Genomic DNA, 12,760 nt, shown 5'->3' with positions numbered 1-12,760 from the left:
GGATGACAAAGTAACCTCCTCTAAAGGACTGCATACAGTGTTAGTTAATACATCTATATTGTTACCTCATGGTCATATAATCCGGTCTGGAAATGAAATCCTTAGAAGGTCTACAACACCTAGTCAATTTGTTCTCTGTGAGTTTCGATGATGTTACAAAAGGATGTTCCACCCGAGCTGAACTCTTATACGTGGTAAACCAATTTGAGAAAGCTAAGGTGATTAACAGTGATGAAAGCTGTGATTATAATGTTATGAGTGAGGGTCGCACACCAGCTAAACTCTAACAAAGGGCGGAGAACCACAAAACCAGTAGGACTGGTTCCTACATTCTAACATATTAACTATAAGCTCACTAATTCTAGCAGAGAAAGCTAAGGTGATTTGCAATGGTAATTATTTTGGTCAATGGTCGTCCGGCCATATCAGATAGACAATCACTAGACCAATTTGCCTACTGAGAAATCAACCCCTTGTATATGTCTCTGAGTGAATTCTTGGAAGCAAGTGAGTAGAACTATATGAAATTCTATAACGTAGAGCCATATAAAAATCCCATTACAGGTAACTCTTTCATGCAACACATTTTGGTACTGACTTTTTCGCACCTCTCTATATTTCTCTCATGGCAATCAAATGGAGGTTTCCATTAGTTTTTCTATCCTTGGTATTAGCTGTTAATGGAGCAGAAGCAGATGTGCCAGCAATATTTATCCTAGGTGACTCTACTGCTGATGTTGGCACCAATAACTTCTTGCCAAGTAGCATGTCCAGGGCTGATTTCCCCTACAATGGAATCGACTTTTCTAACTCAACACCCACCGGAAGGTTCAGCAATGGTCTTAACACAGCTGATTTTCTTGGTTAGTTGAAATTATTCCATTTCTGCAAGAATATTTAGCAGCATTGCTGCATCTTGGAACTAGCTTAACATATAATCTTGTGATCTTATGTAGCCAATCTATTAGGTTATGAGGAAAGTCCAAAGCCCTTTCTTTCCCTCAACTCATCTTCTCTTTTCAAGTGGTTTGGAGGCTTCAGCTTTGCTTCTGGAGGGTCTGGCATTTTTGATACCACTGGTCAAAGAATAAATAAAAATTGTATTCCATTAGCAGAGCAGATACAACAATTTTCTTTAGTCAGGAGCAATTTAAGTGCCTTAATGGGCCCTGTAGCAACTGAGACATATCTTTCGAAGTCCTTATTTTTCATCAGCATTGGTAGCAATGACATGTTTGAATACTACAGCTCAAACAGTTCAATTCCTAAGGAACAGTTCTTGTCCTCTTTAGTAGCTACTTATGAGAATCACTTGAAGGTAACATACTCTTCTTAGCTCTAAGTTTCTTGAATTTTAAAAATAAAGGTTTAAAAAGAATATTTAGCTGATTTGATGTTGCTCCCAAACCCAATCAGATAATGAAAAATGCTTGACTGATGTCTGTCGGAAGAAAATTGTTGAAACTGCTTTCAGGGTTAAAGAGGTATTTTGTTTAAGTGCTTTTGAGGAAGCACTTTGAAGAAATTACTTGACATGAAGCTCTCTAAGTGCTTCCTGCAGTAGGAATATAAACTAAACCTGAAAATATTTTATGAAACTTCAGAGCTACTGAAACACTACTTACAGAAGAACAGCCTCATCATATGTAAAAAATGTGGTAATGAATTTTGGGGAACTTGTCAATCAGACTCAGATTAAGCCTACAATCCACCTAATGTTGGTCTATTTTCACAGATTGGTCTTATGTTGTGAGATTGTCTACCAAGAGAACATTTTATAGTTTTAGAAGTCTTATAGTTAAGCCAAGCACTATATTAATTTGCAGACTTTACTCAATCTTGGAGCAAGGAAGTTAGGAATTATCAGTGTTGCCCCGATTGGCTGCTGCCCATCTCTGAGAGTTCTTAATGCCACTGGCGGCTGTATCGAGGAGCTGAATGATCATGCAAAAGCTTTCCATTCAAAGCTGGCTGTGCTCATGAACAAGCTCAGCTCAGAATTTGAGGGCTTGAAGTACTCACTTGGAAATGCATTCGAAATGACCATAAATGTCATACAGAACCCTCTTGCATTCAGTAAGCAATTCTTTCTTGTTAATGGTACAACTGCAGTTAAGCATGAGGTATAGAATAACTAATAAATTATAATGTATTTTTTATTCTTCTTCAGATTTTACACAAGTGGACACTGCATGTTGTGGAACTGGAAAGCTCAATGCTGAAAACTTCTGCAAACCAGATGCAAATCTCTGTACAAATCGCGATCAATACTTGTTCTGGGATCGGTTTCATCCAACACAGGCTGCTTATAAGTTGGCTGCTGTAACCCTCTATGGTGGAGGGCCACAGTTTGTAACCCCAATTAATTTTGCTCAGTTGGCTAAGGCTTAAACAACAGCAAACCATTGCCCTTTATACAATGATCAATTCTGTCAACAGAAACAAACATTAGTTTTACTTCTACCTTAAAATTATATCTGTTCTTTATTAATGTAAGGCTCACAAATTGAATCAACTTTTATCTCAACAACTCTTGATTCTATGTTTCTAAAAAGTTCAGTTCTATAGGTACAACTATCACGAGTATAAGCACCTGCCCAATTTTCAGCTTAAACTTGTTGTATAAGTTGAATGAGACACTGATCATAGAATCTTGAAACAACAAAGCAAGTAAAATTGAACTGGCGTGGATAGATGATATCAAACTGAACATTTTGCATGAGATACCAGATATCAGTTTACAAAGGCAAGATATTTACCAGAAACTGAACAATTTTTATTTTAACAAAGCTAGCCAAAATCCCTGCAAACGCATCCGATAATGGTTTCAAATATCAGGAGACCGAGCAGACAATTTATGCTTGACTTAGTCATTCTACAATTTTTCAACAATAGATTTCCACTACATTTCTGTGTGTATATACGGGCGATGTTGCAGGATGTTGATCACACGGTGAAGTCTCTGTGGTACGTAAGCGAGCTTACAAGAAACTGTTTTCTTTTTTGGGGTAAGATTCAGGTAACTGTTTTCTTTTTTGGGGTAAGATTCAGGTAACTGTTTCATCTTTTGAATTAGTCCCTTTCAGAAACTCATCTCTTTCTCTCTGCATCCTTAACCAGTGATCTGGCTCCTCAAATAGTCTTAGTATCTGTTAAAACAATATGTCTCAATGTTTCAGGGAACGCATCTGTATACTCAAAATGAAACAAAATTTTGATTTATGATCTAAAGGTAGCATGCAAATGAAGTGTTGAACTTACTGATGTCATGGTTGGTCTTCCAGAAGATGAATGCATCAGGCAGAGGCGCGCAGCTATCATCATCACTTCCATCTATTCCTTGTTATATTCCTCAGACAAGTAAGGGTCAAATAGACGTTCGCATATGCCACAGCTTAGTAGGGACCTTGCCTGCAAGTCAATGAGCAAAGACTACAGCAGCTTCAGGTGAACTGACCATTTTCAGGAAGTTAGTCATAACGCTCAACAAGTTCTTCCATTACCCAAAGTACTAAGCTTTCTTGAATCTCCTGGTCAGTTTGAATAGCCTCTTTCCCAGTAATGAGTTCTAGAAGCACCACCCCGTATGAGTACACATCTATCTTCTCATCAACCTTGCCACACATCACATACTCTGGAGCTAAGTATCCAAACGTCCCAACAACATCACATGGCACATCTGTATGCTGAGATTGACGAAGTACCATTGCTGCTCCAAAATCGGACAACTGAGCATCAAAATCAGAAGTAACAGCACATATCAATATCTCATCTATGAAAGTAAAACTAATATACGTTGGAAGGTTATAGAAAATTCAAGATGTTATTCTAGAACTCACTATGGGTTCACAATCATGGGAGAGAAGAATGTTAGAAGACTTGACATCCCTATGAATGACGGGAGGGTTGTGAGAATGATGAAGTTACTCCAAAGCTTTTGCTGCACCAATTGCAACTTTCATCCTCTCACTCCACCGCAGTTGTCTCAAATTACTCCTCAAGCTTCCATGTACAAGGTCATACACAATCGCTAGCATCTCTCCACAATCACAAAACCCGATTATCTGAACTATGTTCTTGTGTTTCAAACTAGATAGAAAATCCACTTCACGGAAAGATCATTAACTGAATGGTGTGTGGTTTTGAGAACTTTAACAGCTGCGGCTCAACCATCTTCAAGAATGGCTCGGTACACCTTGCTGTGTCCACCTTCTCCAATGACCATGTCAGGGCTGAAATTTTTAGTTGCATGGCGACGCACTTGGGAGGCAAAATGCCTGATGGATCCTTTTGCCTCTAGTAGTGCCAATCTATGAAACAGCATTTGAGCCACAAAGTCAGAAACCTCCACTGTTTTATGTGCAGCAGACAGTGCCCTTCTAGTAATTCGCCGCACTGATGATATGGGAGGAGCAGAGGGTATTGTCAATGACTTTTGCAATTGTCCCGTATTTGACTGATCATAACTGGTGTACACTGAAGAAAATGACTGAGAATATTGCAGGGGCAGGGCCACCTTTACAGAACCTTGTTGACAAATTCCCTCCCTCTGAAACAAGATTCTTCCAACACTATTTATAACCAGAAGTGTGCATGAAGGAGGTAGTCCTTTCAGGCAAGCACTGATTGCTGAAACATTGAGCCTGCATAGTAAATCACAATTAGCACATACATGAGAGAGAGAGAGAGAGAGATGATGATGATGATGTTATAGTTTCATTACCCTGAAGAGCTGCAACCAAGTGTCAGGATTGTAGCATAACTGACCCTGACTTGGTAAGTCAATTCAGAAATGTATGAATCTCCCATGCAGACCTTTACTTAGAAATCTACCTGCACGCAAAAACCATAAGCTCCAAATTTCTTTAAAATAATTCTAAGGAGATTGAAAGATTCTACCTTCTTGGATTTGCAGATATCTTCATGAATGTGGAAAGTATTTGGCTGGGTATAGTTTTTCAAACCTTAAACTCATTGGCTGGGTATCATCTATAGGGAGAAACTGTTCTTTTGTTTTCATGAACTGCATTAGTTGATGTTTTAAACACTGTACCAGTGGCAAGTGGGATGGTTAGGCATGCCTTTCATATCAGGATCATTTGTTTGAACAAATTCGATTGCATCAGTTAATATGAGATTCAGTGGCCGTGATTGTCTGGTGTTGCATTTACATGCCCCAAAAATGGCCCCCTACAAGGTCCGAATGTAGCACTGAACATACTTTGCATAGCTTCTACGGGAAGAAAAAAGTTAGGGTGAGTGGATGGCTGGAACCAGATTTATCCGAGTCCAATCGTGCCCGAGAGCAGAAATGGCATATCTTTCCATCATTTGAGGACTCGAGTTCCTCCGGTACTATGGTGAAATGGCCACCTGAGGTGTTAACTTGTGTTAATAGCCCACCCCACCCTTACTGATGCAGATACAGAAGAAAAGTGTCGTCCCTAAACATAATGATAAAAGAGATTTTTTTGCGAAATTTCACTTTCGTCCATCGGTCCATGTAATTTCAAGGAACAAACCTATAGTTTAGAGTTTGTAATAAGCCCCTTGTTAATCTCGAAGATTAACCTAGGGACTGATTGTAGCAAACACTGAACTACAAGCTATTAACAGGATGAAACTACAACTAAAGCAATCAAGCTAAAGTACGGAAATTGAAAATGCTTAATGGAATATGAACTACTTCCATAATAATGTCAGTGTCATTATAGACTTATATCGTGATGATATCTAACAAAACAGCTAGCGTTTTCTCCTAATTTTATGCAATAGAAAATACAAGTTGATAAAAACAAAGCAAACCAGTGCTTTAAATTTTTTATGGAGCAACCTTAAGCTCTGATCCAGCAGAAGCAACTAATTGTACAAAACTTTATTGATCAGTAAGGCTGATGAAATTGGCCAAGCCAAACAGTATTTCCATATTGCTGCAACCACTTGTGAACTGGCTATAAAAGTATGAACTTCCTCCGAATTTATAAAACGCCTTCTTAGTCAAACCTCACATGATTGAACTTCTAGATTGCTGCAACTTGTTAAATGTGAAGTATGTCCAACCCCAACTTCTACAAGATAACCCCCAACCTACATAACTAAGCCAATGTCATCATTTTAGTTGAGTTGCAGAAATAAGACTAATAAAATTATAAAGGAGAAGGGTGACGCTACTCGCACACAAAAGGAGGAACATGTTTATGTCCACTCAAAAGAGGGTGCTGATCGTTTATTCACTCCTCAGAACTACAGAAATCATACAAGCTATGAAGCATGGACACGCTAAGGAGGCAGCGTATCCTGTGTCGGACATGGACATGATACGGCTGGACACGGCCAAATATGTGTGCTATTTCAACACGGTGACCTGCTCTCATAAGCTGCACAATTTCAATATGGACACCCTCTTCTTCGTGTTTCTCTGCCAAACTATTTTTGGTTGATTTCATTGAATGGATTCAAGGTTATTCACCCAAGTTACTCGGATGATTTATCAGTCAAATCTAGTTTTCAATCCATCAAGGAATTAAGATGAATAAAAATATGGTTGGTTATGGTGGTGACTAGTGAGAGAATTTAAATGGGGGGTTTTGGATTTCTGGTGCTGATAGCTTGAATAGCTTCTGATATATGAATGATATCAGCCCGTTTCTGGGTTCTGGATAGAGAAGTTGTGGTGGAGGTAGGGAGATCTGAATATGGACTAGAAAGACTCACGCGCATGGATGTATATGTTAGTAAGGGTGTGAGCTAGTTCCTTCTTTTAATCTCAATCGTACAAAATAACTAAAAGAAGATCTAACGGCTCTCTTTCTTTCTCTAATTGGCCAAAGAAAAATAGATATTTATACACAATATATATTAAATTAATATTTAATTTAACGTGTCTATCACATATCCGTGTGTAAAATATTTTTACATTTGACGTGTTTACATATCGTATTGTGTCCAATATGGACACTTGTGTCCATATCCGTGCCTCATAGCATACAAGGTTCCCGTTGAGAAAATATGACACGTGTCCACACATACAGAACACAAGGTTGGAAAAAAATTCTGCACCTAAGGTTGTCAACCAAAAATTAAAAGAGTTAAACTACAAGAACTTGTTTCAGAGAATCATGTTCTTCTGTGAATAAGTTTGGCGTCTTGATACTAGGAGTCAAAAACAAAATTTAGTGAAGACAAAATTTGTTTATGTGCTATATGCCAAACCACTTCTTCACAAGGGCTAGAAGATAAGAGACTCATTGCTTTATTATACAGGCATAGCACTTACCTATAGTATAAACAATATATGCATATAAAACTAAATATGCAAGCGAGATGACATAATGAAATCAACAAAATAAGCTCAGGAGAAGCCTACCCGCCATTGGAAAGTGAACAACTGAACATGCTCAGCGATCACTCAGCAGCAACCTGAATATGTAAACATGGAAACTATCAGGGTTCGAGTTCAAAAAGATATCCTCTTAGTTTAGGTTATTGATGCACCAGACCATAAAAAAGTCCCTTCCGTATAAAGAGCCAAGGTACTTAAAAAAAAAAAAGAGAAATAGAGAAACAAAAACACTATTGGTGAAATTAATAGCAATGTACCTGATTAAGAGGATTATCGGGAGACTTCTTCCATAGCTTCCATATCATGTCCTTGTATTGATTGTGAGTAAGTCCTGGTTTCTCTTCCTTCAACCTGGGGAGCTCAGCTTCTTCAAATGCCTGCAATGTTTACAACAATTCGTCACATTAACAATTATCAACAGATAAAAAGTAATATAGAACTGGCCAACTGGGTAATAAGACAGTCTTTAAGAAATAAAGCTTCTAGCAATAGCCATGTAGTTGTACTTTGTCAGCAATTTCAACTATATGAACCTGCCAATTTTTAAAAATAACGACCAGCTTAATATTTAAACCAGCAGCAGTAATGACATATAATACAAATTATTCAACTACAAGAGGCACTAAGCATAAGATATTCGGACATTGCACACATAAACCAATATAATTAGTTTACAAATGAGAATTCCATTCCACTACTAGTGTGGATAACTCACACCGATAGAAGGCCATATATTATATTCTTCATGAGAAAGCACTTTGTCATATGAATTCATCATAACATGTACCCAGGAAAAACAAAATGAAGCAGAATCTGTTCACCACCGTGACCAAAGGGTTCAAAATACATAACATTCCATACAGCAAAGATATACGGGCCAACAAAAACAAGCATGTGTGTAAACTCTGTCACACTCCCACACCAAGTTCTTCCTCTAGAGTAGCCATTACCTATTCCATTGTTCAACTCAGTTACTTTTCATTTTGAATTCCTGAAGCTCACTCTCTCTTCTATCAAAGGCAGCAATTCTATTCATGTAAACTAGGCTAAAGCATATCCTAACTCTACCAAAATATACACAAGCAATAAAATCAATGCAATGAACCATGTAAACCATAACCTCAACCAAATTAAGCCATAACTTTGATTAAGAACAATGCCGAAACGGACCTTAAACGAAGCCTTGAGCCTCCTCTCGGGGTGGCGATCCACCAGCAAGGGCTCCGCCACTGCCATCTGAGCAATGGCATCCTCCACCGTCCTGGCCTCAATAACCGAATCATCACGATTGGTGTTCGACACCAGCACCATCCTCTCGTACTCCTCCTCCGCCGCCGTACGCGTCTGCTTCTTCTTCGACTCCTCCGACTTCTTCTCCATCGCCGCCCCCTCCTCCTCCCGCCGCTTCCTCAGCTCGGCCTCCGTCACCTTCGGCACCGGGATCGCGACGCGGCTGACCTTCTTGTCCGGCTTCTTCGCCATCTTCTCCAGCTCCTTCTCCTCCAGCTCGGCCAGCCGCCGCGCTTCGGCCTTGCGAGTGGCGGCCTCGGCTCGCTTCTCGGCCTCTTCCTCCCTCTTCTTGGCGGCGCGTGATTTGCTGCCCTCGGCTTCGCGCCAGTACTGCTCCTCCTTCTGGCGAGCATCGGTCTCTTTCCGCTCGGCTTCAGTGGCGCTCCGCCGTGCCCTAGCGGCCTCCGCCTTGCTGTTCACTCCCATCTTCTTCGGCGGCATATTGGGGTTCCAACGGTGGTGATATTCGCCGTTTCTCTCTGTGTGCTCTTTCAATAAGGAAGGATGTGTTTTTAATCGGACTAGAGAATAAATAAATAGATGCGGTTACGGTTCTCAGTTATCTAGCTTACGTGCACCGTTTAGATTAAGTACCCAACCCATCGCTAGGAAAAGTGGAAAACTAGTTTTTATGGGTTAATAACGTTTATTAAGCTTTTTTGAAAGGCGTTTTTAACTGTATCGAGCAATTTTTTTTTAAGGGGCTTTTGAGCCATTGAAATGCCAGACTACATAAGTAGTGAACCGCACAAAATTACCATAATTCTAGAACAAAAGTAACGAGAGAATATGTTAAGCAAAATCCTAACTTATTAGTCCTTCGGGGAAAATTCTAACGAAATTCAACCAAATAATACAATAGTAGTCATAATGAACCTACCTTATGTAGGTGAGAAAGTGTTTTAAAAGTCTTAAAATAGTCTTGGTGTACAAAATACTAGAATCTTTGCGTAAAATATTACGAAACATTATAAAATATTACTACGAAATTCTACAAAATGTTATGAAATTATACAAAATAGTACGACAATACCCAAAATGAACATACTCTAAGTCATAAAGTGTATAAAACTCAAAAGTTAGTCCTAGTATACAAATTATAATAATTTTTGCGCAACGTTACGAAACACTACAAAATGCTACAAAACATTACGAAACTCTACGAAATATTACGAAATTTTACCAAATAATAAGATACTAGCCATAAAGAACCTAATGTAGGTGAGAAAGTATATAAAGTTGAAAGTTAGTCTCTTATACAGTCTAATAATGACATGTGAAAGTGAGTTTATATGTCAATTCTTCTATCTCATTCCAAGTTAATAAACTATCATAAAAAAAAACACGAAGAACTAAGCACATTACTCAGTTCACAAATTTGAGTTTATGAGTTTTAGACAAGTGGTTTACTATAACACCTTTAATTACTATACTATTGTAAGTATACGGTAATCATTAACTAGTACACGCTCATCATATTCTTTGAGTTGCAGTTAAGCACATATACAGCTTCAATCATGAAATCCAAAACATTAATTGTCACATTGAACACAAGATTCAATCCTAACTACACGCGTAATCGCCAATTATATATGCCGCCGTCCGGCACTATAGGCACAAGGAGAATACGATGAACAAGCCACCCTGAAAAGACGATACATCAAACTCATTCAACTGGCCGGAGCAACCAAAATTACTTGTTTCCCGACATTACGACCACTAAAAAGCCCTACTAGAGCAGCCGGAGCACTCTCGAGGCCTTCGACTATATCTTCCGGATACACTATTTTTCCTTCCTTGATGTAAGCTAACATCATTTCGAAGAACTTGGGATAGAGATGGAAGTAGTCGAAAACATTGAAGCCTTCCATACGAATTCGATTGTAGATGAGAGATATGAGATTGCTAAACCCTTGTGGTTGACTCAGATTGTAATGTGAGGTCATTCCACACACAGCAATATGGCCATGAGGTTTCATGTTAAGAAGCACTGCATCCAGCATTTTCCCTCCAACATTTTCGAAGTAAATATCAATGCCTTTTGGGAAGTACCTGCAGGGTCACAATTGATCAAGCAAGACTATTATCTCCAAATAGATCGAACTTTGTCGCTTTGGGCCGGGGTGTAGGGAAATACCGACCTTTTTAAAGCAGCATCAAGATCATGCTCTTCCTTATAGTTGAAAGCCTCATCAAACCCTAGCTTGTTCTTTAATAGATCGACCTATAATAACCGAAACCATAATGAAACCTTGAAAAGTCACTCTGGCTCTGAAAACAATCACAAAAGGCAAATATATAAAAGCTAAAATGTACTTTATTGTATAAGATCACACACACATATATATCTCAAAGTAGTTGATATTGGAGCTAGGATCACCTTCTCTTTGCTTCCAACACTCCCAACAACATAGCACCCCATCATCTTTGCAAATTGCCCAACAAGCTGACCAACTGCACCAGCTGCTGATGAAATGAACACATAATCACCAGTTTTAGGCGAGCACACTTCATGGAGACCAGCATAGGCAGTCATACCCGGCGTTCCTAATCAGATAAGGAAAATGCTTAGAGTTATTCACAGTGAAACACACGGTAATGTCTAATGATCCTGAATCCAACAGTGTATATTAAGTTACCAAGAAGTCCAGTGTAGTAGGAAAGGGGCACATCGGTGTTATGGATCTTGAAGAGTTGTTCTGGTTCTGTGATGAGACTATACTCTTCCCATCCGGTTGTTCCCCAAACAAAGTCACCTTCCTTAAACTCAGGATGCCCCGAATCCAAAATTTTTGCCACTCCAATCCCACTCAATGGCTGCAGAAATTAGTGCATCAGTAATTACTGTGTTCAAGCTTCGGTATCCAACTTTACTACTAGATTAACATTCTTTCATTCTCTCAATAGATGATACACTAAAAAGTGTATCAAACCCTTTTCAGTCACGTAAAATGTGCTTGATGAAGAAAAACTCTTAGGTACTGTTCAGTCAATAAGTAATTCTTTTTACACCATACATATAATGATTAGATCTTTACGGAAACTACAATTTATCACCAAAATATATACAAAGACGAAGAGCGTTTAGACAGCGGAAGAAGACCCCAATTTCATGGATATTCCTAGCTGGAGACTAAGAAAAGCTGGAGAAATCCAAAGCATGGTAAGGGTATCAGAACTTACAGAGCCAGGGGTGAAGGAAGTGAAGACATTATTAGATCCCTCAATTCGCCCCATCCGGATCCTCAAATAAGGATCACAGGACAAGTAGAGGTTCTTGATCAGCACTGCAGCTGAGCCTTGTGGAACCTTGAGCTTGATGGTACTACTGGTTGTCACATACATGTCCGACTCTTTCGGGTTGCCGGTCACATAGTCCCTGAATATCACCTGCTTGTTCCTCACCTCCTCTTCACCACTACTAGCCATTGCCGAACTCTATGACCTGATGTCTGTTCCTTAGCACACCAAGATTACAACTATGCTTATCCAGTTTGATTTTTCTACGTGTCTAATTTTGAGGTGAAGGGGTGGGACACGTGTAGTGAATTATACTTGACTTTTGGCTCAAGAAAGCTACGTCTTGTTATCATAGACAGGTTTTTAGCTGTCCAGAAAAGTCTGATTTCCAGTTACGTACAGTTTTATTGTTGCGAGTGGTTTGTAAAGTATTCTTACAATCTTGGAGAAATTCGAAGGGATGAACTGGAACTTGAAACAGTTGGAGAAGCGCTCTATAGCTAATAGGAAGGGTCTTAAGATGATGAGCCCTTCAATATGAAGCTATCCGGCGGTTAGTTCTAGAGCACTTCTCCTAAGAATTGATAAAACAAAGAGAAATGACAAAGTAAAACTGTAGTCATTCTGCAGGTAAAATAACTAGATTCATCTCCAGATTCCGGCATGACCAACTTCTTTCCATCTAGTTTGCCAATAAAAACTGGATTGCAATTTTGAGGCAATACATGAGAAATCAAATATAATATATCTATCCCTTCTATACATCAGATTCTAAGGGGTTTTGATTCCAGGGAAAAGAACAGCTGATCAAGAGTTGCGTAGCCAAATAGGATTTAAAGCATGTTCGATTCAGAGAGAGAGAGAGAGATATGGAAATCTGGCCTAAAT

At 39.1% G+C, this 12,760-nt stretch overlaps 3 protein-coding genes and 1 pseudogene across 3 annotated transcripts; 1 reads left to right on the top strand and 3 right to left on the bottom strand.

Annotated features, from left to right (window-relative positions):
• Window positions 1-625: 625 nt before the first annotated feature.
• Window positions 626-2,415, top strand: LOC126784020 (GDSL esterase/lipase At5g55050-like). Its single transcript, XM_050509530.1, has 4 exons — window positions 626-863; window positions 957-1,318; window positions 1,827-2,076; window positions 2,171-2,415. The coding sequence occupies exons 1-4, from the start codon at window positions 626-628 to the stop codon at window positions 2,389-2,391; spliced, it is 1,071 nt and encodes a 356-aa protein (XP_050365487.1). The 3' UTR covers window positions 2,392-2,415.
• Window positions 2,416-2,691: 276 nt separating this feature from the next.
• Window positions 2,692-7,410, bottom strand: LOC126782687 (protein kinase STUNTED-like; annotated as a pseudogene).
• LOC126782709 (uncharacterized) lies at window positions 7,230-9,140 on the bottom strand. Its single transcript, XM_050508007.1, has 3 exons — window positions 8,513-9,140; window positions 7,600-7,719; window positions 7,230-7,419 (listed from the first exon to the last, which is right to left on the bottom strand). Exons 1-3 carry the CDS (start codon window positions 9,071-9,073, stop codon window positions 7,405-7,407), a joined length of 696 nt encoding a protein of 231 aa, XP_050363964.1. The 5' UTR covers window positions 9,074-9,140; the 3' UTR covers window positions 7,230-7,404.
• A 1,010-nt stretch (window positions 9,141-10,150) lies between these two features.
• Window positions 10,151-12,103, bottom strand: LOC126782700 (2-alkenal reductase (NADP(+)-dependent)-like). Its single transcript, XM_050507998.1, has 5 exons — window positions 11,816-12,103; window positions 11,272-11,449; window positions 11,013-11,179; window positions 10,774-10,856; window positions 10,151-10,684 (listed from the first exon to the last, which is right to left on the bottom strand). Exons 1-5 carry the CDS (start codon window positions 12,059-12,061, stop codon window positions 10,303-10,305), a joined length of 1,056 nt encoding a protein of 351 aa, XP_050363955.1. The 5' UTR covers window positions 12,062-12,103; the 3' UTR covers window positions 10,151-10,302.
• Window positions 12,104-12,760: the final 657 nt, after the last annotated feature.

Source organism: Argentina anserina, chromosome 2, assembly GCF_933775445.1.
Source record: "Argentina anserina chromosome 2, drPotAnse1.1, whole genome shotgun sequence".
In the NCBI taxonomy this organism is placed as follows: domain Eukaryota; kingdom Viridiplantae; phylum Streptophyta; class Magnoliopsida; order Rosales; family Rosaceae; genus Argentina; species Argentina anserina.
This window is presented reverse-complemented; position numbering and strand designations above follow the sequence as displayed.

Coding starts and splice junctions, on each gene's coding strand:
- LOC126782700 (XM_050507998.1), bottom strand. CDS start 12,061: ATGGCTAGTAGTGGTGAAGAGGAGGTGAGGAACAAGCAGGTGATATTC. Junction 11,450..11,815: donor CTTCCTTCACCCCTGGCTCT/GTAAGTTCTGAT, acceptor TAATTTCTGCAG/CCATTGAGTGGGATTGGAGT. Junction 10,685..10,773: donor CTTGATGCTGCTTTAAAAAG/GTCGGTATTTCC, acceptor GTGACCCTGCAG/GTACTTCCCAAAAGGCATTG.
- LOC126782709 (XM_050508007.1), bottom strand. CDS start 9,073: ATGCCGCCGAAGAAGATGGGAGTGAACAGCAAGGCGGAGGCCGCTAGG. Junction 7,720..8,512: donor GGCTCAAGGCTTCGTTTAAG/GTCCGTTTCGGC, acceptor TAAACATTGCAG/GCATTTGAAGAAGCTGAGCT.
- LOC126784020 (XM_050509530.1), top strand. CDS start 626: ATGGCAATCAAATGGAGGTTTCCATTAGTTTTTCTATCCTTGGTATTA. Junction 864..956: donor TAACACAGCTGATTTTCTTG/GTTAGTTGAAAT, acceptor GATCTTATGTAG/CCAATCTATTAGGTTATGAG. Junction 2,077..2,170: donor ACAGAACCCTCTTGCATTCA/GTAAGCAATTCT, acceptor ATTCTTCTTCAG/ATTTTACACAAGTGGACACT.